Source organism: Plecotus auritus (assembly GCF_963455305.1).
Source record: "Plecotus auritus genome assembly, chromosome: X".
Taxonomy (NCBI): domain Eukaryota; kingdom Metazoa; phylum Chordata; class Mammalia; order Chiroptera; family Vespertilionidae; genus Plecotus; species Plecotus auritus.
Window position 1 is genome coordinate 29,021,665 of NC_137784.1, and position 26,560 is coordinate 29,048,224.

Here is a 26,560-nt window from a genome sequence, read left to right on the forward strand (position 1 = left end):
TTGACAAAGGAACAAAAGCAATGAAGTGCAGAAAGGACAGTCTTTTTAATCAGAAGTGCTGGAACATATGAGTCACACACTAAAAAAAATAAAAACTCAGAACTAGAGTTTGTATCTATGTCTTATATCATATACCAAAACTAAATAAAAATAGATCATAATCCATGTGCTTCCTTATAGAATGAAGCATAGGAAAAAATATCTGTGATCATGGGGAAAGCAAAATGTCTTAGATAAGACACAAAAAACACAATCCATGAGAGAAAAAATGGATAAATAGGGATTGATCAATGTTAAATACATCTGCTCTTCAAAAGACACTAATAAGAGGATAAAAACAAACGATTGATTGAGAGAAAATTTTGCAAATTATATATCTGATGGAAGAATTGCAACTAGAATGTATATAAAAGTTTTGAGACTCAATTTTGAGAAAACAAACAACCCAATTAAAAATGGGCAAAGAGTTTGAATAGATAGTTCATTAATGAAAATCTACAGCTGACAAGTAGGCACATAGAATGATGCACAACATTGTTGGTTGTTAGGGAAAGAAAATAAAACCACAGTGAGATAAATCTATTGGAATGGCTTAAGTTAAAAGAAAAAAGCTCACCATTTCAGTTGTTGCTGGAGATGTGAGGGAACTGGACTTTTATAGTATACTAGTGGCCCGGTGCACAAAATTCGTGCACATTAAAAGGGAATTAATTAGAGGAAATATGTTAATATTACTATTTGTCCTTTCTCTATAATAGAAGTGTCCGGCCAGCCCCACCATCATTGGGTGACACCAAGACCTGGCTGGCCACACCCCCATCAAGTTCTGCAGGGTTGGGGATGCAGCCTCACATCCCGACACCAGGGCGGGGGGAGCAGCCTCAGGTCCCCTAGCCCTGGCCCACACCATGCAGCCTCACCCAGACCCACCATGCTGCGGGACCCATCAATGCACCTCCTGGTGACCGGTCGTTTGGTCGTTACGAATGAAAATAAAGTCATGCATTTAAGCATGCACATTCATTTTCAATGCCTGATTTGTCTACATTCTCTAAATTGCAAAATAAATAAGATCTTCAGCCAGATAGCATCATAATGCCAAGTTCTTTATATAATGACACATACCATTCTCTCCACTCAGTATGCTCCATTTGAATGGATTAAATATATGGGACTCATATGAAAGGCACTGCTGCTTGCTCTTAATAGAGGAAGCATTAGCTCATTGTGTAATGCCCTAAAGTGGTTTAAATGGCTTATACTGACTTGAAGAACAGAAGGAAAAATAACAAAAAACAACAACAACACAAACACAAAAAACAGCGTTCAGTGCTGTGGATGGCGGAATCCTCTCCCTTTCTCTTTGTTTTTTTCTGCTTTTCCCATGAACCTATTTGCTCTCTGCCTCAAAAGCAACACAGAAGACAAAATCAGATGCTATAATCTGCATTTTATAGTGCCATTTGAGTACAAAGAGGTGTTTTTCAATCTTTACTTTTTTTTTTTAATCAATGCAGCTCAAACTTGCTTCCAGCGTTCCAGGAGCCAGGCCAACATGGCTGTGCGGTCACACTTTTGCTAGGTGCTGTCAGACTTCAGGGCTGGGGCAGGGGACACACCAGGTGTGGGAATCAGCTCTCCTCTCTACATAGCAGGAGTCTTTTCATTTTAAAATGCAAAGCAGCAGCCTTTTTCCATTACCCCCATCCCCAGCCCTCCTCCCCTGGGGCTTTAGGAAGGGGCTGGGAGGATATTTACTCTGGACTCTGATTTCTCTTATTTAATGGAGCCCAGTGAGAGCTGCTTCTCTTGAGTGCAACGCCAGCTGGCTCAGGGCTGGCCGCACCTGGAAGGCAAGTGGCAGAGCTGACCAGGGGCTTTGACTAAGCCCGAGCACACGGGTCACAGCAACCTCGGCAGGCAGGCTGCTCCTGAAGTCTCTAGGCCCCTCCCAGCTCCGCACCCCAGCTCCCTGCTCTCCCCCTTTCACCCACAGGCAGCACTGGCATGGTATGCCCCAAGGCTTGGTGTGCAGATGCCAGGGTTGCAGGTTCAAGATGCTCTGCCTCCTCCTGGCACTTTGAGCCATAAGCACCAGCAGGGACCTTTCCACTTGTTCTTTGTCTTTGGTCATTGCTGAGGTTTTCTAGACTCTCTAGGCCAGGGACAGCCAGGACCTTTGCCTCTGACCAATGCCGTGCCTGCAGCCTGCCTGGGGTACCTCCAGCCCCGGGAAAGCGTGAGGGCATGGCTGGCCTGGGTGAGGGGCCGTGGGGGGTTGGGGGGTTGGCTAGCCACCCCACCCTCAATTGGGGTGGGAGAGGCTGATCAGGGGTGGGGCCGGGGGAGGGGCTGGGCAGGGCAGTCATCTTGCGATGGTTTTATGGTGTGAGGGTCAATTTGCATATTGCCTCTTTATTATATAGGATGGCTAGGTGGGGAATGTGAAATTACCCACCACTTTAAAACAGTTTGCCATTTTCTTATAATTTAAGCATATGTGTATCATATGATCCATCCATTCCATTTTCCAATATTTATCCAAAAGAAATAAAAGTATATGTTCGAACAAATATTTATGCACAAAGGTTTTAGCCACTTTGATTGTAATAGCCAATACCTGGAAACAATCCAACTGTCAATCAACAGGTGAATAAACAAACATTCACCTATGATAGACTACTACTTAGTAATATAAAGGGATGGATTATTGACTCATGAAACAGCATGAATGAATCTCCAAGGAATTGCTGAGTGAAAGAAATCAGAAAAAAAACTGTACAATCCTGCATTATTCCACTCATATAAAACTTTAGAAAATGCAAACTAATCTACAGTGACATAAAGAGGATGAGTGGTTGTCTGGGAAAGAATACAGAGGATGGTAGGAGGGGGAGAATATAAAGGGGTACAAGAAAACTTTTTAGAACAGTGGTTCTCAACCTTTCTAATGCTGCGACCCTTTAATACAGTTCCTCATGTTGTGGTGACCCCCAACCATAAAATTATTTTCGTTGCTACTTCATAATTGTAATTTTGCTACTGTTATGAATCGTAATGTAAATATCTGTGTTTCCCGATGGTCTTAGGCTCTACAGCAGTGGTTCTCAACCTGTGGGTCACGACCCACAGATTGAGAACCGCTAGCAGGGTCGCCTAAGACCGTCAGAAAACACAGATATTTACATTACGATTCATAACAGTAGCAAAATTACAATTATGAAGTAGCAACGAAAATAATTTTATGGTTGGGGGTCACCACAACATGAGGAACTGTATTAAAGGGTCGCAGCATTAGAAAGGTTGAGAACCACTGTTTTAGAATGATGGATATTCACTCTCTTCATTGTGATTTTTTCCCAGGAGTAGACATGTCAACACTTATGAAATTCTACACTAATAAGCATGTATAGTTTACTGTATATCAGTTATAATTAAATCAATCTGTTAAAAAGAAAGCAGGATAAGACATAGTTATTTAAATTGTTATAATAGAGAGTCCCGGGTTTGATTCCGGTCAAGGTCACGTACCTTGGTTGCAGGTTTCTCCCTGGCTCAGGCCCAGGTCGGGGCGCTTGCAGGAGGCAACCAATCAATGTGTGTCTCTCTCATAGATGTTTCTCTCTCTCTGTCTCTCCCCCTCCCACTCTCTCTAAAAACCAATGGAAAAATATCTTCGGGTAAGGATTAAACAAAAAATTGTTATGATATAAAACCTTTAGGCATTCAAAGGGGAAAACATAAGCAATAATTCCTGGGAAAATTACCAATTTTTGTAAATTCTGGATAAGTGACCATAAATGTATTGATGAAAGTGGAGAGGGTGTTGGAGTATGAAAATACACGTACTAAGATGAGTTATAATGAGTGCTAATAATTTTCGATGTAATCAGAATATAATTATATTGAATATTAGCCAGTAATCTCCAAATAGCAAATTATGGACTTTTAGATAAAAACTTGGTTAATAATCTCTGACATTATAATGAATATATTTCTGAGAACCATTTTTATAAGTTGATCAAAATATACTATGAAAACTTTATAAAAATGAACAGTTGCCAATATTAAACTTAATACCTTTTCTTTTTTTAGGACCCTCTGTCCTTAATTTTGGTGATATTTGTGTGAACTCCATAAATACTCATCGACTGCATGTTGTTAATATGCTACCTAAGTATATTTTGATCCATTTAGATGTTAATTTGAAAGAACTTCAGAAAACCAAACAATTTTCATATGTGATTCCACCTTCATCCAGTACTCATATTTCAATTACATTCCAGTCTTCCACTGCTGGAAAATTTTGGAAGTATGATTTATTTTCAAATTTCTATTTGCTAGAATCAAAGTGTCCTATTATAGGATATGGTTTTATTTGCCCTAATAATTAATAGGATATATTATATATATATATATTTTTAAATAAATCTTTATTGTTCAGATTATTACAGATGTTCCTGTTTTTTCCCCCCATAGCTCCCCTCCACCCGATTCCCTACCCGCACCCCATGGCCTTACCTCCCGCCACTGTCCTCATCCATAGGTGTAAGATTATTGTCCAATCTCTTCCTGCACCCCTCACACCCCCTTCCCCCTGAGAATTGTCAGTCCACTCCTGTTCTATGCCCCTGATTCTATTATATTCACCAGTTTATTCTGTTCATCAGATTTTTTATTCATTTAATTTTTAGATTCACTTGTTGATAGGTATGTATTTGTTGTCATTTTGTTGTTCATAATTTTTATCTTTACCTTTTTCTTCTTCTTCCTCTTCTTAAAGAATACCTTTCAGCATTTCATATAATCCTGGTTTGGTGGTGCTGAACTCCTTTAGCTTTTTCTTGTCTGTGAAGCTCTTTATCTGACCTTCAATTCTAAATGATAGCTTTGCTGGGTAGAGTAATCTTGGTTGTACGTTCTTGCTGTTCATCACTTTGAATATTTCTTGCCACTCCCATCTGGCCTGCATAGTTTCTGTTGAGAAATCAGCTGACAGTCATATGGATGCTCCCTTGTAGGTAACTAACTGTTTTTCTCTTGCTGCTTTCAAGATTCTCTCTTTGTCTTTTGCCCTTGGCATTTTAATCATGATGTGTCTTGGTGTGGTCCTCTTTGGATTCCTCTTGTTTGGGGTTCTCTGCACTTCCTGGATTTGTAAGTCTATTTCTTTCACCAGGTAGGGAAAGTTTTCTGTCATTATTTCTTCTACTAGGTTTTCAATATTTTGCTCTCTCTCTTCTTCTGGCACCCCCATAATTCGGGTGTTGGTACGCTTGAAGTATATATTATATTTGATCCCAAAACATAGAAACTATATGTGTATCAATTTGTAGATTTATAGACTCATATTTCAGTTGTAGTCTTTCATGATTAGTTTGATGTTTTGTTAAGAATTGAGGATGTTAGTTATCAGTATGTGCATTTTTACATGTAACTTAATTCTATAATTGCAAATAGTTATTATCAATTAAATCCAGATGCCTTTGTTGTGTTACAGGTCTTTCACCTTTAGAGTGAACAATATACCTGGTGGGCACCTCCTAGTGAGGGCAATTGTCATGCCAGTAAGACTTGAGCTATCTTCTGATGAGGTAGTGTTAAAACCACATGGCTTCTTGTTGAAAACATGTTTTAGGGAGACAGTTACGTTGCATAATCGTCAGAATTATCTTGTTCACTTTGAATGGATACCAGTAAGCACAGAAGAAGGAGTATCATTTTCCATTCGTCCAAGTAAAGGTAATAGTTTATTGTTTGTTTGATTTAGACATTCGTTTATTCATGTATTGTATTCAGGCATTAATCATTAATTGCATGTGTACTGTATAATGGTGCTATGAACATAGAAATAAATCTAATATGGTTATTTGGGCATTTATTTTTGCCAACATAAAATATACATTTGATTTAAAAATATGAATCCTATATTAGGGTTCTTAGAGAAATGGGAACAATAGGATATATATATATATATTATTTCCTATTGTTCCCATAATATATATATATTATACAAACATAAAGAGAGAGAGAGAGATATTGATCAAGGAATTGGCTCATATGATTGTAGAGGCTGGCAAGTTTGAAATCTGCAGGATAAGCCTGCAGGCTAGAGACTCAGGGAAGAATTGATGTTGTAGTCTTTTTTTTTTTTAATATATTTTATTGATATTTTACAGAGAGGAAGGGAGAGGGATAGAGAGCCAGAAACATCGATGAGAGAGAAACATCGATCAGCTGCCTCCTACACACCCCCCACCGGGGATGTGCCCACAACCAAGGTACATGCCCTTGCCGGAATTGAACCCGGGACCCTTCAGTCCACAAGCCGACGCTCTATCCACTGAGCCAAACCGGTTTCGGCAGATGTTGTAGTCTTGAATCCAAGGAGGACCTCAGTCTTTTATTTTAAGATTTTTAGCTTATTGGATGATGCCTTCCCACATTGGAAAAGGTATCTGTTTTACTCAAAATGTATTGATTTAATGTTAATCACATATAAAAAATACCTGCTCAGTAAAACCTAGACTGATGTTTGCCCAAACAACTAGTCACCATAGCCTGGCAAAGTTGACAAATAAAACTAACTGTGGCAGATAGTGGTGAACTCAATATTTTTTTGTTAATTTTAGTTTGATGATGATAAGATATGATTCAGAATGACTAAAATTTTGTTAGATTGTGAATTCTTTTAGAAGGATCCACATATTCTTTACAGTAAATGTTTAATACAGGTAATAAAGTCTAATTAATAAAATTAAGAACTTAAAACTGTCATTTAAATAAGAATTTTTTATTGATTATTTTTTTTGAGAGAGAAAAATTCATATTGATTTGTTATTCCACTTATTTATGCATTCATTGGTTGTTTCTTATATATGCTCTATGTGCCTTGACTGGGCATTGAACCTGCAACCTTGGAGTATATGGACGCCACTCTAACCAACTGTGCTACCCGGTCAGGGCTTAGACTTACCATTTTTGATAGTTCCTTGTATTTGTTAAATATATTTTTAACTTGCTTCTGCCGTTTCCTGGAATTGATAATTGCACATAATGTACTATGTCTTGTGAATATCTCATGAGGACACAAGCTATCTTTTAAAGTAAAACAAAGGCAAGTTAGAAGCAGAATGATGAATATGGTGTCTTCGTTTCATGTACATGTCAGGACTTTCCAGTTAGATGGAAAGATCTGGGTCCTTGTATCTGCAGTGAGTCACATGGTGCTTTATAACCAACTGAAGTCTAATGCTGCATGAGAAATTTAAAACAAACTTTGGAGTCAGATAGACCTGATTTCAAAACAGGTCGTGGCTTTTCACTAGCTTTGTGATCTTGGGAAAAATAACTCTGCAAGCACTGGTTTCTTTATCTGTAAAGTGAAGAGACTACTATATCTCATAAAGATTAAATATATGAAAAATTCTTCCGTAATGACTGGCAAAGAGTATGTGTCAAATAGATAGCTACTTGATTAGGACAATTGCTGATTGTTTGGACTCCCCATCCCCTTGAAGTATTCTCAGAGTAATAACAACGTATGCATCTTGCAACCCATCCTCAATTCCTTACTCCCGCTTCCTTCCTTCTGTCTTACTTTCCCTACTTTCTTCCATTCCTCTTTCTCCTCCCTCCCTCTTTATCTCTAATTTAGGAATAGTCTTCATTTGTGATCTAAATAGAGTACATATCAGATCACAGAGGAATTCTAGTTTGTAGAAATCTTGCATTAGGTGTATATTCTTGTATTACTTATTTCTAAATCATGACTTTTATATAACTCTACCAGTGTGAACAACTTAAGTGTACAATTTTAGTGCAGATATAGGCAGAGATGTTGACAAACTTAACAAAGAGTAGGACTGTTCCTTCATTTGGGTTGGAGATCATTGATATAGCCAAATTTAATCTTTTTACTAACCTGGATTGATTTAGCAGAATCCAGATTATTTATTAAACATTCCAGGTATATTTCCATTATTATTTAGCAGATTCACTTGACCCAGCTTTTTTTTGTGTGTGTGTGTGTGGTTATTAATACTGATAAAATTGGGTCCTGCTCCAATATAAAGAAAAGCTAAATGAATAATCAGAAGAAAGAGAAACTATTTCTACACATTTCAGAGATTCTAGGTAAATCTCCAGTATTTTTTAAAAACAGGTATCTAGTAGTACTAGTTAAATAATCTGCATCTTAGCTTATAGGTTTGGCACTTTTCCTTGTGTTTATTTATTCTAACTATGGCTGAATGGGCTGGGCCTCACCCTAGTGGCTGCCATGGAAATGCAGTGATGATGCTGAATTTGTCAAAATAGAGGTGGAATTGCAATATTATAAACTAGAACACCAGTTATACTTCTCATGATCTTTAGTTCTTATTTTTACAGGGGATATTTTAGTATTTACTTTTATTTTCTTTGGGTTGTTCTTAGAATTTTTTAATCAAAGCACAAGAACACAATGACCTTTAATTCCAAATACAGTGTTTATATGAGTAATCTCATTAGTCCTTAAGTATTTTTGATCTTTTTATTTTTTATTGATTTTAGAGAGAGGAAGGGAGAGGGAGATATATATTAATGATGACAATGAATCAGAGATTGGATGCCTCTTGTAGGATTCCTAATGGGGAATTGAGCCCATAACCCGGGCATGTGCCCTGACTGGGAATCGAACTGTGACCTGGCTCATGAGTCAATGCTACACCATTGAGCAACACTGGCCAGACACTTTTGATCTTTTTAGAAAACAATTGATACAATACTCAAATCTATTTCCGAGAACATTAAAGAAATTATACATAGTTTATATACATAGTTTTTTCTTATATCATTTTTCTTTTGATGCTCAGAATAAATATCATAATTAGTTAATTTTGTTTTTGCTTCTTTGTGTAAATAGAAAATGAATTTTTATCCAGTTATTTTTCTTATATTCCTTTTGCTATATTGGTTTTGCATCTCAAATAATGCATTTAATCATATCCCTCACTATATTTTTGTAAACTAAAATAGTTCTGAATTAAATGTTATGTTGTGATTGTCCTTTCTTCCTGAGTGTGATATATTTTGGATTTTGTTTGGTTAGTGGATATTGTAGGGAAAAAGTGTAAGGGTGGATTGATGTTTCTAAAGATGTAATTGGCTTCTAATACGATGTTTCCATAGGTATTATTCATGTTTCTGCTCATTTTGTTTTCTTCTTTGTTGTCTTTAAGCTTTCTGAACCCTTGAGTCTGCTCAGTTTTCAAACTTGACTTGAATCAGTTCACTATCTTTCTCAATTATCTCCCTCCTTGGCCATTTGTAATACCTGCCCTTCCAATCCCACCCTTGCTCAGTCTAACCATCCAATTTATGTCCCCTGTTCCCTGTTCAAGTGCCTTTATATATAGCATTGGATCTTCTATGTCCATGTTACTTCCCATCAAAATCTTTTCCACACACCTCTCTCTTCTAGCACTGTCACTTGCCTTTGACACTTCCCTCAGCTTTGTCCTCCTTTAGAGTTCCTGTTCATCCTTGAGTCACAACTCAAATGCCATCTCTTTAAATGAGGTTTTCTCCACTTTCTTGGGCCAATTTAGACTCCCCTCCCCATCTTTTCAGCTCCCACTGTGTATTTCTTTAATGTTATCTACAATTATTTGTTTCTATACATTTCCTATTGTGGTAGATGTTGCTAAGCCCATAGTGATATATATTCCCCTTCCTAACAGGATCCTCATTTTGTTTGGCAAAGCAGTGTTCTTATCTAGAAATCTCGTTTCCCAAGCTTCTTGCCAATGAGATATGGACAGAATTTTCTTTAATTTCCATCCTTCTTTGTGCCAGATACTGAAGTACTTCTACATATCTTAGCTTATTTAATCCCCTACAAAAATTCTCTGCATTAGATACAGTTATCCCCATTTTATGTATGAAGAAACTGATAATGTAGGTTAAGTAAATTGTCCAAGGTCTCAGCTAGTAAGTCAGAGAGTTAAAACTTGAATCAGGGAGTCTGACCCTACAAATTGTGCTGTTCTAATCACTATGCTATCTTTCTACATCGAAGAAGGCCACACAGTAAGGAATGGTAGTGTGGGAAGCTAGAAAAAGCATTGCTGCTTGAAGGCCTTGTCAATCTGTTAAGGCAGCCCTGAAATACCTATTTGTGGATGTCTAATTTCATAAGACAAACAAACCCCTATCTTCCTAACCCACTGTAGCAGGACTTTTTTGTTACTTATAGACAAATCTAATCCCAGTGGACTCTCACTAAACTGTTAGCTCTTCCGTGTCCAGTTTCTATTCTTTTTATAAATTACTGTATTGGCATTCAAGAGTATTAATAATATCTGACACTGAGTGTTCTCTAGGCATCATGCACTATGTTAATTCCTTTACATGTATTATTATCTTCCTTCATAGTCATAGGAGGTAGGCACTATATCTTTTTTAAGATTGAGGAAACTACCATCACATGAGAGTCAACCTGACCCAAAGCAAAGATTGTGGTGATCACTCATCTCTCTCCGTTTATTGTCCATTGCCTTTGAATCTCAGGTGATCCTTTCTTCATTAAGAAAGAACTTCTGAGTCATTCTTTCCATTAAGTATTATTTTCTTACTTTAGAGATGATACATTTAAACAGATAAAGCAGCTCACTCTAAATGTGCCTGATGCCACCTGGGTTCTCAGTACATTTGAGTTATAAAAATGTATTGATTACTCATAGCTATATCAGAAGTTACATTTCTTTGGATATGAACATTTAAAAAAAGCCTCTGGTGATTCCTTCCTCTAAAAACTGAATAATAGTCTGATGTTAATAAGTATTTCAGAATATTGGGAAACATGGAGGGGACACTTGTTCAGGGATCACGAACGGTTTTTGACTGTGTGTGTATAAAGCCATTTCTAGCTCTAGCCGGTTTTGCTCAGTGGATAGAGCATCAGCCAGTGGACTGAAGGGTCCCGAGTTCGATTCCAGTCAAGGGCACCTACCTAGGTTGCAGGCTCCTCCTCCGACCGAGTCCTATTCAGGGCTCATGCAGGAGGCAACCAATCGATGAATACCTCTCACATTGATGTTTCTCTCTGTCTTTCCTTCTCTCTTCTACTCTCTATAAATCAGTGGAAAAATATCCTCAGGTGAGGATTAAAACAAAAACAGAAACAAAATAAATAAAGCCATCTCTAATCCTAGAGTGTTTGTTTTATTGATAAATTTCTATTTTTTGAAAATATTGGCATGCTTCTTGTCAAATATTTTCATCTGCCTTTTAAAATTGAAAAATAAGATGTATTTTAGATTTTAATCAAACTATAAGTCTATACAAATTTGATAATCGCTCATTTAGTATTTTCCTATATTTTGAGTTTAATTTAAATAATTTGTTATATGATGTTATATTTGTATGCCAGCCTTTATTTTGGATATGGAAATATATATATTTAAAATGTGGAACTGTCTTATTCTCTCTAAATCCTCTGTAGGCATTGTTGAACCATTCTCCTCATTGGAATGTGAAGTAACATGGCTGCCGGGTTTCTCTGCTCCAGACAGGGGAGAATTTACTCTTCAAGTTGATGAAGGAAACACGATGACACTAAAATGTGTTGCACATGTAATGATTTCCCTTGAACATGAGTTTTATTTTGAGGGCTCTAAATTGGTTGGCATATGTGTGTGTAGAGTAGTTGGATATGTATACTATGTTAGTAAAACCTGATTTTCCATGCAACACTTAGTTAACTAAATTATGTTATAATATTTTTGGAGCCTCTTCTCTAGCATAAATTAAGACTTTGCTAAAAATGTGTTGCTATCTAGAATTAATTTAGCAATCTAAGACTTTTGTGCTAACAATATTAGGGTATTTCCATTGCTCCAGGCTTGAAATAAGCTGTGTCCTACTGCTCTCACTATTTTGTGCTTGACAGGTTTACTAATATAAATTTTGCCCACATAGTCATCCCATGTGTATTTTTTTCTGACAGGTAAAAGACCAGCTATTTAGTAATGCAGACTTGACATTAATAATAGGTATCACTTATTGAGTAATTACAGTGTCAGGCATGATACTAAGTGCTGTTCATGTATTATTTAATTTAATCCTTATGACAACTCTATAGGTATAGACTAATAACTCAATTGATGGGTGAGGAAATGGAAGATTTGATTGGTTAATGAACTAATACAGGTTTACACATACAGTAAGTGCCCTAGTTGGAATTTATATTCAGATCTATCTGCCTCCACAGCCTTTGCTATTGCCATCTGATAAAATTTGCTTTCCACTTTCTCCACACTAGGATTGGTTAAGAATTAAACGTTGAGATATCAGAATAATAAATTAGATTCTTTTTTGGCAAACTTTTAAAGCCCTTAAAGTTAAATGGACTATGAAATGTTGCTCTTAAGTAAAGATGGAGCAACATGAAGTGATTAAATAAAATGTTCAAGTGTGTCATTAATTTATGAAATACTTGAACAATTCCTCTTCTATTAGCTTTGTTTGAAAATTATTATTCCAATTACCATGACATATTCTTCAAATAATTTTAAGAATATACTAAAACCTCCTAAGATAATAAGAAATAATATATTATGTATAAAGATAATAGGGTCTGGTGTAAAGAGAACTAAATGAGGAATTAGAAAACTTGTGTTCTAGTTGCCTTTGACTATGCTTTGCTTTCTTGTAAAATGGAGAGGTGGGTAATATTAACATTTCAAAAAGTGTTTTCTGGGAAATGATTTGTGTGGGATAAGGTGAGGGTGTCCTGCACCAATGTAATTCTGTGAATCATAGTAAATTTCCTCCTCATTATCAGATAAGCAAAGTGTACATTATCAGCATATTAAGTGCTGTGAGAAGGCATCTAGTAGAACCATGCCCTGATAATCTCATTTGGCACATTATTTCCCATAGTCAGGCGACTCTGAACTCTTTCCTTTTGCATAGCACATGGTAGCACTGTCCATAGTTGGGTAGATGATCTCTTACATCTCCTTCAGTGATTAAGTCACATGATTCTCCGTCTTGGATTTACTTCCTCCACAGAGTTATCTTACTCCCCCTGCCTTTTTCATTTTAGGAGTACAATTTAAATATTTGTCTGTTTTCTTTTCTCTATTTAAAAAATATTTATTGTTTAAAGCATTACATATGTCCCCTTTTTTCTCCCATTGACCCCTTATACTTCACCCACGCCCCAGGCCTTCACTACCCTATTGTCTGTGTCCATGGGTTATGTATATATGCATACAAGTTCTTTGGTTGATCTCTTCCTTCCCACCCACCCCCGCCATCCTTCTGAGATTCCACAGTCTGTTTCATGCTTCTATGTCTCTGGATCTATTTTGTTCAACAGTTTATTTTTTTCATTAGATTCCACATATGAGTGAGATCATGTGATACCATAAAATCTGATAACACCTCATATTTTAGAAATTTCCATGAAGCTGAAAAAATTTTAAATTATTTGGTGGCCATAAAAAAAAAGGTGTTTACTATTATTCATCTGCATTTTCCCTTTCTTCCTTTCATTATTAGCGTGGTAACACCAAGGTCTTGTTTTTGGAGCCAAGGATACTCTTCAATAATAGCCCTCAAGGTTTAACAACTTGGAAGAAAGTCATTCTTCACAATGTGGGACAAAACCATGCCTATTTTAAGGTGATGTAAAATCTTGGAATCTTACTTAGATCAGATCACATTATAATTTGAATGAATATTTTGTGATGAACACTATGGCATTAATACTTTAGTCTTTATAAATTTGGTAATGCTAATATTTAGATATTTCACATGATACTTATCTGAGTATATTTTATCTACTTTGTCCTTTTAATTTCCCATAAAATTAACTTCTTCCTTTCTTTCTTAGTCTCTCCTTTTCTTTTCCTCTTACCCTCTTTTTTCTATCTGTTATTTTGTTATATTAAAAAAAGGTAAGTGATTTGAAGAAAATACCTTTTAAAAATGTATTTTGTCAATGTCACATTCCATATTTAATTGCATGCTTTTTCTTTTATCCTCTGTCATCAGGACTCTCAAGGTAGCAACTTGAACCATTCTAAAGATATTGTATTTATAGTTTTTTTTTCTGATTTAAATTGCCAGGTGGGGGTGTGTTTAAAGTGGTGATAGTTTTTTGTTTTTTTTTTTTCATAACTGAAAAATCTATTAAGATCTCCTAATAGAAGTTAGCACTGGAGATCTTTCATTCAAGCTTTATATTTACACTAAAGGCCCAGTGCACGAAATTCTTGCACTGATAGGGTCCCTAGGCTTGGCTGATGATCAGGGCCAATCTGTGGGGTGACCAGGAAGGCGATCAGGGGGGCCCCCACTGGCACCAACCCTGGCCAGCCTGGCACTGCCCAATCACTGCCCCCCCCCCAGCGCTGCCGCCGGTTGCCTCCCTCTGCAGGGCAACCAGTGGGGCAATCGGGGTGGGGGCCCACCTTGGCTGGCCTGGGGCCTGCAGGCTGGGGCAGCTCCTGCGTTAAGCGTCTGCCCCCTGGTAGTCAGTGTGCATCATAGCGACTGGTCATTGCACCGGTTCTGCTGTTTGGTCTATTTGCATATTAGGCTTTTATAATATAGGATGTCTTTTGCCCCAATAACCAAATGAAGATACCGTTTTCTACTCTGTTGCTTCCAAATTTTAGATTTGAAGGCTCTTTGTTCCTTCATACTCCCAAATATCTTAATTTCCTATCTCCTTTTAAATATCTAATTTCCCTTTATTATTTTGGTTTAAAGGATGGTAGACGGGGCTAAATTCATCTCTGACAAACCACATCATAAGTTCCTTTTTTGAATGTCAACATGATTCCTTAGCCATTAGGCTATCAAGGAAATGACAAAGAAGAGGAAGTTACTTTATCATCTTGCTTCCCAACTACCTTTGCTTTCAGTTTTTATGGTCAGGGAAAAGGCAAAATTATCGATGTATCTAGAACTTTAGCATCTTCCCTAAGAGATATAGTTTATCCTTTTAAGTTTTGCAGAGTCTTGAAAACATTTCAGACAATAAATGTCAGCTTTCTATTTGAATTGGAAGGTGCCACTACTGAATGTTGTATTTGCAAATCCTTGTTGAAGTTCAAACTATATGTATATCTGGTGTTTGAAAATCAGTTACACAATCATCTCATGCCCTGTGCCTGGAGCAGGGGTCCTCAAACTTTTTAAACTGGGGCCAGTTCACTGTCCCTCAGACGGTTGGAGGGCCGGACTATAATTTAAAAAAAAAAAGCTATGAACAAATTCCTATGCACACTGCACATATCTTATTTTGAAGTAAAAAAAGAAAACGGGAACAAATACAATATTTAAAATGAAGAACAAGTAAAGTTAAATCAACAAAGTTACCAGTATTTCAATGGGAACTATGGGCCTGCTTTTGGCTAATGAGATGGTCAATGTCCGGTTCCATATTTGTCACTGCTAGTCGTAACAAGTGATGCAAGTGTGCATCAGTTAGTCTAGATCTGGTTGGAGATTTCAGATGTTTCATTCTGGAAGAAGTCTGTTCACAGACATAAGTGCTGCCAAAGATGGTTGCCATTTTGAGTGCATGGTTCCTGAGATTAGGATATGTCTCAGAGGGGAGAGATGCATAGAAATTAGGAAGGATGCTTGACTTGAATGCATCTTTCAGAGAGTCACAATTCTGCAGTTCAGCCAGTTCCATTTGGTAAATTGTATCCACATTTTCAATGTCAATAGAAAATGGGTTACGGAAAAGCTGTATGTCCTGTTCATGGAGATGAAGCTCTTTAAATCTAAATTGGAACTCCTTTTGCAACTTTTCCAGTGAATTCACACATGTTTTGTTTGGGAATGCAACCAATGGTTTTTCCGCTAACAGATTTTGAGTTGTGGGGAGATGGCAGAAATTTTCCTCCTTCACTTGTTTGATGAGGAGGCCTAATTTTACTTCAAATGCTTTCACATGTGATTGCATATCACAAATGAGCTTCCCCTTTCCTCGAAGTTGCACATTGAAACTGTTGAGTAGCTCTGTTACATCTGTCAGAAAGGCAAGGTGCCATTTCCATTCTGCATCATTGAGCTCTGGTACTTCTTTGTTTTTTGAAAGCAGAAAAGCTGTAATCTGTGGAAGCAAGTCATAGAAATGTTTCAAAACTCTCCCTCGACTCAGCCAACGGACTTCTGTATGGTATAGAACATCTTCATAGGCAACATTTAGCTCAGACAGAAATTCCTGAAATTGTCTGTGGTTTAGTGCATTAGCTCTAATGAAGTTAACACAAGATACCACAATTTTCATAACAGAGTCCCACCTTAGTGATTTACTACACAGCGCTTGTTGGTGGATGAGTCAGTGTATGGCTATTGGATGAGAATGGTTATGTTTGTCCATCTCTTGGTTAATGACTCCTTTCTTAGACCCCACCATGCTAGGAGCACCATCAGTTGTCACACTGGCTAGTTTAGCCCAGTCCAGCTCCAAACCATTCACAGTTTGGCAAACCTTTTCATAGATATCCTCTCCTGTAGTTGGTCCTTTGATGATTTGCAGTGCAGCAAGCTCTTCTGTGACTTCGTAATAGTCATTCATCCCACGAATAAAAATTAGAAGTTGTGCAGAATCACGAACATCATTACTTTCGTCGAGTGCCAAGGAAAAATAGGAAAGTTTTTTTGCGGAGTTTTGCAAATGCTGATGCAAATTGTCTCCCATTTCTTCAATCCTTCATGTAATTGTAGGTCCTGAAAGACTCACTGTACTAAATAAATCGGCCTTCTCTGGACACATCTCTTTGGCAACAGAAAAAAGGCAATCTTTAACAAATTCTCCCTCCACGAATGGTCTGCCAGTGCATGCTATTAGCTTGGCAACTTGAAAACTTGCTCGCAGTGATGAAATATTTAGCTGCTTCTGCTTCACAAAAGTATTTTGCTGAGTTGTCAATGTATTTTTCAGTTTTAATATTTTATCTTTTCTCACTTCTCCAACCAAACAATCATATTTATCTTTATGTTGAGTTTGATTGTGTCAACGCAAATTGCATTCTGTGAACACAGACACTATATTCTGGCATATCAAACACACAGCTCTTTCCTTGTACTGCATGAAAAAGTAATCATAAGTCCACTGTTCTTTGAATATCCTACACTCCGAGTCAATTTTTCTCTTTCTTGATATCATTGTTTCCTAGGGATTCCAAATTGCTATTAGTAAAATACCAATATATATATACAGCGCTACAAAAACAATATACCAGCAATAACTTTGCCCACACAGAGACATATAGACTGCACTGCCCATCAATGTAGTCTGATCAGTGCCCATCAATGCAGTCTGATCAGTGTCCATCAATGCAGCCTTGCCAGTCCACATCATTTCAGCCTCACCAGTGCCCATATTGGTAGAACTCCGCTTTTACCTCAGGCTCACACTGGTGTGGTGCGGGAACCAGCACGATTACAGTGCCAGTTCCTCCACCACCTTTCCAGTTCACACTACCCTGTGCAAACCGCACTGCAATCTGTGAACTCGCACAGGAATCTGATCGCATGAGTGAGAAGACCCATGCAATCAGATTCCACTGCAGGAAAAAAGAAGGCACGTATGCCTTTTTTCTTCCAAATCTAATGCGAGTTCAGCCATACAAGCATATGGCTGAACTCGCACTGCTCAGAGATAGCAACAGTGTGAACCGGGGCTTATAAGCACACAACATACAACATCATACACAACTGAATAGCAATCAAAATATAAATGCACTTACTGTCAATTAAATTGGGTTTCCTACTCCTCGGCTGCCTGCAGAGCTGGATTAAGTTCCCATGGGGCCCTAGGCAGATTACCAGTTTGGGGCCCCCATGCGATAACACTGAGCACTGACCATTTGCATTAACACTGACCGCTGACCATTTGCGATAACACTGACCACTGACAATTTGCATTAATACTGAGCGCTGACCATTTGCATTAACACTGAGCACTTACAATTATCATTACCACTGAGCACTGACTATTTGCATTACCTCTGAGCACTGACCATTTGCATTACCTCTGAGCACTGACAATTTGCATTAGCACTGAGTGCTGACTATTTGCGTTATCACGGTGATGCAACCCCCCTAGAAACCACCCCCAACCAACTAACCAACTTTAAAAAAAAAGGCTCTCCTAACTTAAAAAAGGCTCTCCTAACTTCAAAAAAAAAGGCGCTCCCTATCTGCAAAAAAAAAAAAAAAAAAAAAAAAGACCTCCTAACTTCAGAAAAAAAGGCCCTACTAACTGCCAGAGAGAAGGAGGGGAGTCGGAGAGTGCGGTGCGCATTCCACACATGCGCACTGCGGGCCCGGGAAGAGTTGGCTGCTAAGCAGGACAGGCAGCGGCATCAAAAACACCCGGCGGGCCGGAAAAATGTCCTCGGCGGGCCGCTTGTGGCCCGCGGGCCGTAGTTTGAGGACCCCTGGCCTGGAGGACCTCTCTCTAGATAGTAGTTTGGAAGCTTTCCTATGAGAGCTTTGGAACAGTAACTTGAAAGGATAATGAAAACAAAACAGAACAAAAACAGTCTCATAGAAACAGAGACCAAAATTATGGTTATCAGAAGGGTGAGGGTAGTTGAAAACGGGAAGGGGAATGTAGTCAATAATTTTGTAATAAGTTTGCACATGACAAATCATTACTAGAATTAATAGGATGATAACATTGTAAGATCTAAAAATGCTGAATCACTATATTGTACAGGTGAAACTAATATAACAAATATAAGATCATATGCCAACTATACTTAAAAAATTTAAAAAGATAGGATAATTAGCATTTCTGCAAATTTTCATTTACAGGTTTGCAATAAGAGTCTTACATCTATCGTTGATATTGTTCCATCAGAAGGAATAATTCCATTTGGGGGGCTAACTGTTGTCACTATCACCTGTACACCTACCATGGCAGACAAATTCGATACAATAGCAAAGGTATATTTGTACACATGAGTTCCTGCACTGTATATATGTCTATATGGATTTGTTTGGTTGTTTAAGATATTTGTAGTGGTAAGTATAATGCTATAAAATGTTATAAACATTTATTATTAGAAAGCTTGTTTTTTAATGATTTTTTCAAATGAAAAAGGGGTTTAATGTTAAGCTATTAAAGAGTTTTTAAAATTTCTGTTATATTCTAGCAATGAGTTAACTATAATGAAGTGCAGATTTTAGCAATCTGAAAGAAAAGCTACCTTGCCTATATCATCTATTATAAAAATGGTTAACAAAATCTGGCAATAGGATTTGTAGAAAATATTTCTGATAAAAGTTGGTAATAGAAACTTGTACTAAATTGAAATGAACACCTTTCATTAATATGAGGCATTTTCACAAGAAATTGGAATTATATCTGGCATCTTTAACTTGTGACAAGCCCTCACTAGTCATAAAGGAAAAGATTTTTTTCATGGCCTTAATTATATATCATAGAAAAAATAATCAATTTTGGAATGCTAATTAAAAATATCTTTAATGACTAAATAAATTACCAGCAATTTCTATATGATGTTAACATCTATATTTTATAGCACACATTAAATGTTTTACTATTTTATGTTCTAAGAATTATGTAAATGAAAAGATATTACCTTAATGTTAGGGACTTTTCTGTGTTCATTAAACAAAATAAATAAAATAAGACCAGTCTGTAATAAATTTTACATATTATAAACTCATAGAATAAAATGCTCTTGATCTTTAATTTGATCAACTCTGTGCATTTATTCACATTGAAAAAGAATATGTACACTATCATCAGATCAAAATGAATATCTCTAGATGTACTAGTATCCACCATTATATCCTTTAGTTCCCTATAACAATTTAAAAATAATATGTAGCTTAATGTAATAAACACTAATTTGCCTCACCCCAAAATAAATAGCCAGTAACTGTATCTTCTATAAAGAAACTTGTATTGAAAGTTGTTTTTTTAAAATAGATTTTTGTTGATTTCACAGAGGAAGGGAAAGGGAGAGATAGAAACATCAATGATGAGATAGAATCATTGATCGGCTGCCTCATGCACGCTCCCCACTTGGGATTGTGCCTACAAACCCAGGCATGTGCTTTGACTGAGAATTGAACTGTGACCTCCTGGTTCATAGTTAAATGTTCAACCACTGAGCCACACAAGCCAACTGAAAGATGTTTTTAAATTAGTTATTGTGGTATATGGTCTGAGATATAGGCAGGATTTTTACATAGTATTCTGAAAAATATAGAATAATATGGCCACTAAAGTATAAATTTTACTAAAAGATTAATTTCTACTGTATCTTAGAAGAGTATGCTGTTTTTACAAAGCCTACCTTTTTTAATTGTTGACAGTTTTACAGATGTCTCCCATTTCCCCCTTTTTTGCCCCCTCCACCAAACCCCCAGGCCTTCCCCACACTATGTCTATGTCCATGGGTTATGCATATACTGGACACCTGGTGCACAAAATTCATTCATGGGTAGGGTCCCTAGAGCTGGCCAGCGATCAGGGCTGATTGGGGGCCTTCTGGCTGCCAGCTGGGGCCTTTCTTTGTTCTGTGCCACCCCCTGGTGGTCATAGCGAGCGATCAAACTCCCAGTCTCCTGGTCAAACTCCCGAGGGGACACTTTGCATATTAGCCTTTTATATATATAGATGTTCTTTGGCTAATCTCTTCCCGTCCCCTCTTCCTTCCTCCCTACTGAGATCTGTTATTCTATTTCATGCATCCATGCCTCTGGTCCTATTTTGTTCATCAGTTTATTTTGTTCATTAGATTCCACATATAAGTGAGATCATGTGATATTTGTCTTTCTCTAACTGGCTTTTTTAGAAAAGCTTACCTTTTTAAAAGTGCAATACAATGAAATTTGTTCATTCATTCAACACAGTCTCTGTTGTAGATACTAGGGATGCAAAATCAAACAAGGAATTACACAACTAAATTCTTATTTCACTATCTTAATTTTCCTGGAAACAGTTGAGTGTTCAGATAGTCCTTGGTTCAAGTCTCGCTGATGTTGCTTTCAAGTTTTGTGACCAAAGAAAAAACACAAAAAAAAACCCCAGCAAAATATTTGACCTTTCTAAGCCTTAGCTTTCCTCACTTGGAAATTAGGTTATTAATAGAAGTAACCTGACAGAATACTGAGGATTAAAAAGAAGGTAATGTATTTAGCTCCATACTCGACCCATATACTCATCAATTTTTAGCTGCTCTCATTATAGTTGTTGTGGATATTAGTATCTTCCTATGGAAATAAGTATGTTTGCAGTCAGTTTCCTGTTTGTTTTATTTTTAATAATCCATTGAAATTAGGTAAATACAAAAGGATTGCAGAGAGTTTGAGGCAATAATATAAATTCAAGTGGGTAGAATTCTGCAGTCAGGTTCACAATCTGTCAGCTGATTCCATTTGTGGTGGAAGTTTTGAGTTGAATACTCACTTCTCTTAGGAATATAAATTCTGCATAATAAGAAATGTGATGACAACTGCCAGAAGAAATCTTGTGACATTTACAAAATGTTATGATGATTTAAATTATAAAATGTTACATAAATGCCAGGTAACACTTCAGCAGTATATGAGTATATTTTAATGTGGTTTCTACAGAGTTTTATATTTTTTTCTAAATATTAGATTGCTATACGCCATGCAACTGACATAGAACTTAGGATTGGTGGAACTGCTGAAGTTGCTGCTGTTGAAATCAAACCAGTAAGTGTGTATCCGGTTTATTAATTGTGGTGATTTTTATTTGCTCTATGTCCCTAGTTAGTCCATTTATGTTTAAAAATGTTATTATGTATTAATTTGACACAAATTAATATATCTAAATAGTAATGAAGCAGAATAGTAAATAACGGTGTAAGAATTCAAAACCAAACTTAAGTGTCAGAGCACTACCAGTACCATTAAATCATGTGTAGGTTTCATCATGATCCTGCTCTTTTTAAGAGATAATTCCTTTCCTTAATTTTGTGGTTATTATCCCTTTACTTTTTCTAATTGGGTTACAACATGTGTATGAATTACTTAACCATTCATTGTTTGGTTTACTCTGTTCATGTTTGAGTTTTATAAAAAAACATGTACAGTCTTTGGTGTGTTGCTTTAAATTAAATATTGTGTTTCCAAATTTTATTGAAGTTGTGTATGTGGTTGTATTTTATTCATTATCACTGTTATTTAATAATCCATTGCATAGACATACTATAATTTGTAGACACATTCCATTGTTCATAAATTTAGGTGTTTCTTTTTTTTTGTTATACAAAGATTATACCTATGAACATTCATATACATACCTTCTGAGGCACTTATGCAATAGTTTTCTTTTGGAGTGGAATTGCTAAGACATTGAATATATGCATGTGTGACCTCACAAGATAATTTCCATATTTTATTTTCAAGTTTCCATTGATTCATATTCCATTGCTTTATACATTGTATTATAAGACTGAATGTTTGCCAATCTGTGGAATATAAAATGATATTTCACTGTGGTGTTGATTTGCATTTTTGCATTATAATTATACTTATTTTTTTTGTTCTGTACCCTGATGAAATGTTGTTCTATAATTGATAGAGTGCACACACATGCTTTTTTTGGCCAGCCTCTCAGGAATTATATATGGCCTCATCAACCCAGAGAAACTTACCCTAATCTTTCAAAGCAGACCCATATGCCCCTCTATTGTGACATTTACAAGATGTTACAGACACCTTCAATTCTGGGAACATCTTCATTATAGTGATTGTCAATTGTTTTCAGGTTATCTGCACTTTTATTTTTCTCTTTCAATAGTTCCCCAGTACCTAGCACTATTTTGGTGCTTAACTAAATTGAGCATAAATTGATGAGTCTGCTGGTTGCCTTAGGTAGGCCTCACTACTAGTTTGTACTTTAATGGGTTCAGCACAATTCTAGGGTCTGGCTTTAAGTTATAATTTTCCAAACCTTATTTTATTCAGTATTGAAGGCGTTATAAATCCACATAAATGGACAGATATTAAGCTAGCTTGTCCAAGACTATGGTTACTCCTGGATATTAAACCCTGTAGGATCAGAGTGCTTTTTCCATTGCTATGGTTTCCCTCTTTGAACAATATTAGACAAGTATTAAGACTTTTACTACTTTATTTCCTCATGCCAAAGACATTTGTGGCAGGCTTTTCATGTTATGGTACAACAAAGTAATTTATAGAACTTTATATTGATAAATATTTCCTAATTACATTGGATTTTAAACATAGCTGCCTTTAAAAAAATGTTCCAGTACCACCTGCTACTGTTAGCAGTACATTTAATAAGTGTATGGCATTGACTCTGTATATTAGTAACAATTAGGAAATTTTTCCCAAATGAGCAAATGGACAAGGCCAGAATGGGATAAGAGGAAAGGTTTTTTGCATATATAAAGTGTTAAACTTTCATTAACCATTTTAGATCTTATAAATTTCACCTGTGCAACTGGGTTGATATTATAAGTGAAACAGATAGTGGCCAATGGACCTTAATGAAGTATTTTCCTTAACATTAGAATATTGTTGCTTCTTTTTCTTTGAATGATATATGTAATTCTCTTAGTAAGGAACTGTAGGGTATATATAGTAGCACCACCAGAAGGACAAATTCTATAGAGTTTTGTGGTTTAGGCGCATCCTGACATCTAATCTCAAGTTAAGATACATTCAATAAACATTCCTTATATATTTAAGCTAAGTGTCACTTTGTATGGATGCAAAATTAATTATACTTAAGCTCTACTAGGAGAAACAGATATGTAAACAAATAAAGGGACGTTGTGATGGTGTAATATAAGTAAATATAAGGAACAGAAATAGTCCTGAGCAGTGCCATTAGTTTTGGTTTATCAAACTGGGGATTGAAGGATACATAATATTTTATTAGGCAATAATAAGTTAGTGAAAGGTCTTCCTGACCAAGGGACACCTTGATAAAAATAAAGATAAAGATAAAGATAAAGATAAAGATAAAGAAGGGTGAAGCATCAGGTATTGGTTGGAAATGCCAAGTCATACAGCTTACTGAAATATGAGGTGGTAGGGTGAGAACGAAGCTAGGTGAGGCTGGAACATGAGCTAGGAGAAGGTCAGGGTAAACTTTGTGAGCCTTGCTAATGAATTAGAATATTCTCCTGTAGATGGAGGAGAATCATTAAATTTTAATACACGAAGCGGTCTGGTCAGATTTTCAATGGCTTTAATTTTGACTTAGTTTTGTAGGGGAGAATTGGAGAAAGTGAGAATCTAAAAATGAAATTAAAAGTGATAAGTTACTAACTTTATTCAGTTACAAAAAGGATAAGAATTGAGGAAGGAGGCAGAATTAATGCGATTTGGTAACTGATTATATACAGGAGGTGGGGGAAGGAAGGAAAATGTGACTAATTTTTATAGAGTAGTCTAGTTAATGTCTTTGGTGAACATTACAGTATATTTTTTGTTGAGGTAGAATTCACATATAGCATTATGTTAATTTCCTGTGTACAACATAATGATTCGATATTTGTATTTATTGAAAAAATGATTTCCACAATAAGTCTAGTTGACATCTGTCACCAAACATAGTTACAGATATTTTTCTTATGATGAGGACTTTTAAGGTCTACCCTCTTACTGTTTAATTTTTAGTTTACATTATTCTCTTGAACTATTATACTACTTTCTAATTGTTCCTTTTTAAAAATTTTAGGACACGTTTATCTTCGGTGGCACCTTTCTTGGCGGTACCCAGATTATTCCATTTTTAGTAAAGAACAAAGGCATAACACGTGCCAGAGTGGAGTTTAATCTAGAAGGTCATTTATATTTTTCAATGGTTTTTAAACACAAAACAGGTATATATGTTATACTATAATGATATTATTGTAAAAATAAAACAGTTTTAAATTGCTCAAAGGTATAATTTTGTAAGTCAGGGACAATTATTCTTAACTGTTTTTAATGATTCAGTGAATGATTTTCTTATGCTCTGTAATCATGATTTTACTTCTAGAAATACATCCAATATTAATATCTTAAAACTTTGGTAATGCATGACATATAGTTGCTTATTAATGGATTTCATATAGTAAGATATATAAGTATATACTAAAAATAAAAATAAAATTATTAATTTCTAGTTTTAATTGCTCATGAATTTCAGATAAATGTCCTTGGAGAGCTCTCTATGTTTATTCATGTATTAGGTATTTTTATGTTAAATTAAGTTTTAAAATATGTACTTTTATAAGTGCATTTCATTTGTTTACTCCAGGGGTTGGCAAATTAAGGCCTGTAGGCCAAATTTGGCCTGACACCTGCTTTTATAAATAAAGTTTTATTAGAACACAGACACACTTATTTGTATACTAGTGGCCCGGTGCATGAAAATTCGTGCATGGGGGTGGCGTCCCCTCAGCCCGCCCTGCCCCCTCTCACAGTCCGGGAGTCCTCACGGGATGTCCTACTGACGGCTTAGGCACGCTCCCCGTAGAGAGCGGGCCTAAGCCACAGTCTGGCCTCCCTCTGTGGGAGGCAACTGGCCAATCAGGTATATAAATACTTTCTGAAGGCAGCACAGACTCCTTCCTTATTTCTTTCCTCTGTGGTTGGAGAACAGGGGACTAAAAGGCAGAGACAGAACTGTGGCCGGGCCTGGGGCTTTGTAGGCAGCGGAAAGAGAGAGAGGGCTGGGGAAAGTCTAGACACAGTTTCCTTCAATTGTCCTCCCTTCCTTTGGGACCCACCCTCTGTTTTTTCCTTGTCGTGGTGGATGGTCAGGCCTCGGACTGACAGGAGCCCAGCGACAGTGGGGTTCAGCTCCCTCACTTCTCAGCTGAAGGTACAGCCACCTCACATTCCAAGCCAGGCTATTTTCAAGTGGCTAAAGCGCTGGGAATTCATGCCTCCCGGCCTTTCCTCTCTCAGTTTCCTCCTTTGGTCTGTTGCAAACTTCACTGAAACACCGAGGCAGCTCTGCCCTGGTAATTCTGCACTGCCCGCCCCCACCCCCAGGCCCTGTGGGGTATTCTTCCTCGAGGTCTCCGGGTCCACAGTCTGCACTCGGGGAGGTTGCCCAGAGCCTGTTCCCCTCAGCAGGTGGGGCAGAGGGGGCAAGCTTGGAGAGCTAGAGGAAGATGGCAAAGTAAGAGTTCATATGAACCAGCACCTGCTCAGCCAGACTACCTAAGCTCTCCACTGGGCCCAGGCTGGGCCCCTTCCCTGTGCCGGGAGGATCCTGGCTGAGGTCCCCTCCCTGCACCCAGTGCCCTCCTCCCTGTTCCACCACCAGGGGCAGGAGCAGCTCACCCACTCTGGACCCTGCCAGCCCAGCAGATGGCGGTGCAGGTGGTACAGCCTAGGGTGCTGGTGGCCACGAGCCTCCTCCCCTCCCTGAAGCATGGGGCAGGGTCACAGCAGCTCATGGCTGCCCCTAGGCAGCACTATAAATGGAGACACCACTCACTGCTGAGCCACCATCTGGCCTGGGACCTGTGGGGGCTGGGGTGAACTCGGGCTCCCACTGGCCCCACTG

The 26,560-nt window shown here is 37.2% G+C and overlaps 1 protein-coding gene across 1 annotated transcript in view; it reads left to right on the forward strand.

Annotated features, from left to right (window-relative positions):
* Nucleotides 1-26,560, forward strand: part of CFAP47 (cilia and flagella associated protein 47) — a gene marked incomplete at both ends in the record, with an annotated part of 517,322 nt that overhangs the window by 72,902 nt on the left and 417,860 nt on the right. The window contains 7 exons of the mRNA XM_080652339.1: nucleotides 4,096-4,312; nucleotides 5,501-5,742; nucleotides 11,486-11,616; nucleotides 13,549-13,671; nucleotides 18,835-18,966; nucleotides 21,658-21,735; nucleotides 24,737-24,881. Of these exons, the coding sequence (XP_080508465.1) occupies nucleotides 4,096-4,312; nucleotides 5,501-5,742; nucleotides 11,486-11,616; nucleotides 13,549-13,671; nucleotides 18,835-18,966; nucleotides 21,658-21,735; nucleotides 24,737-24,881 (1,068 nt within the window). The remainder of the gene's footprint in view (nucleotides 1-4,095; nucleotides 4,313-5,500; nucleotides 5,743-11,485; nucleotides 11,617-13,548; nucleotides 13,672-18,834; nucleotides 18,967-21,657; nucleotides 21,736-24,736; nucleotides 24,882-26,560) is intronic.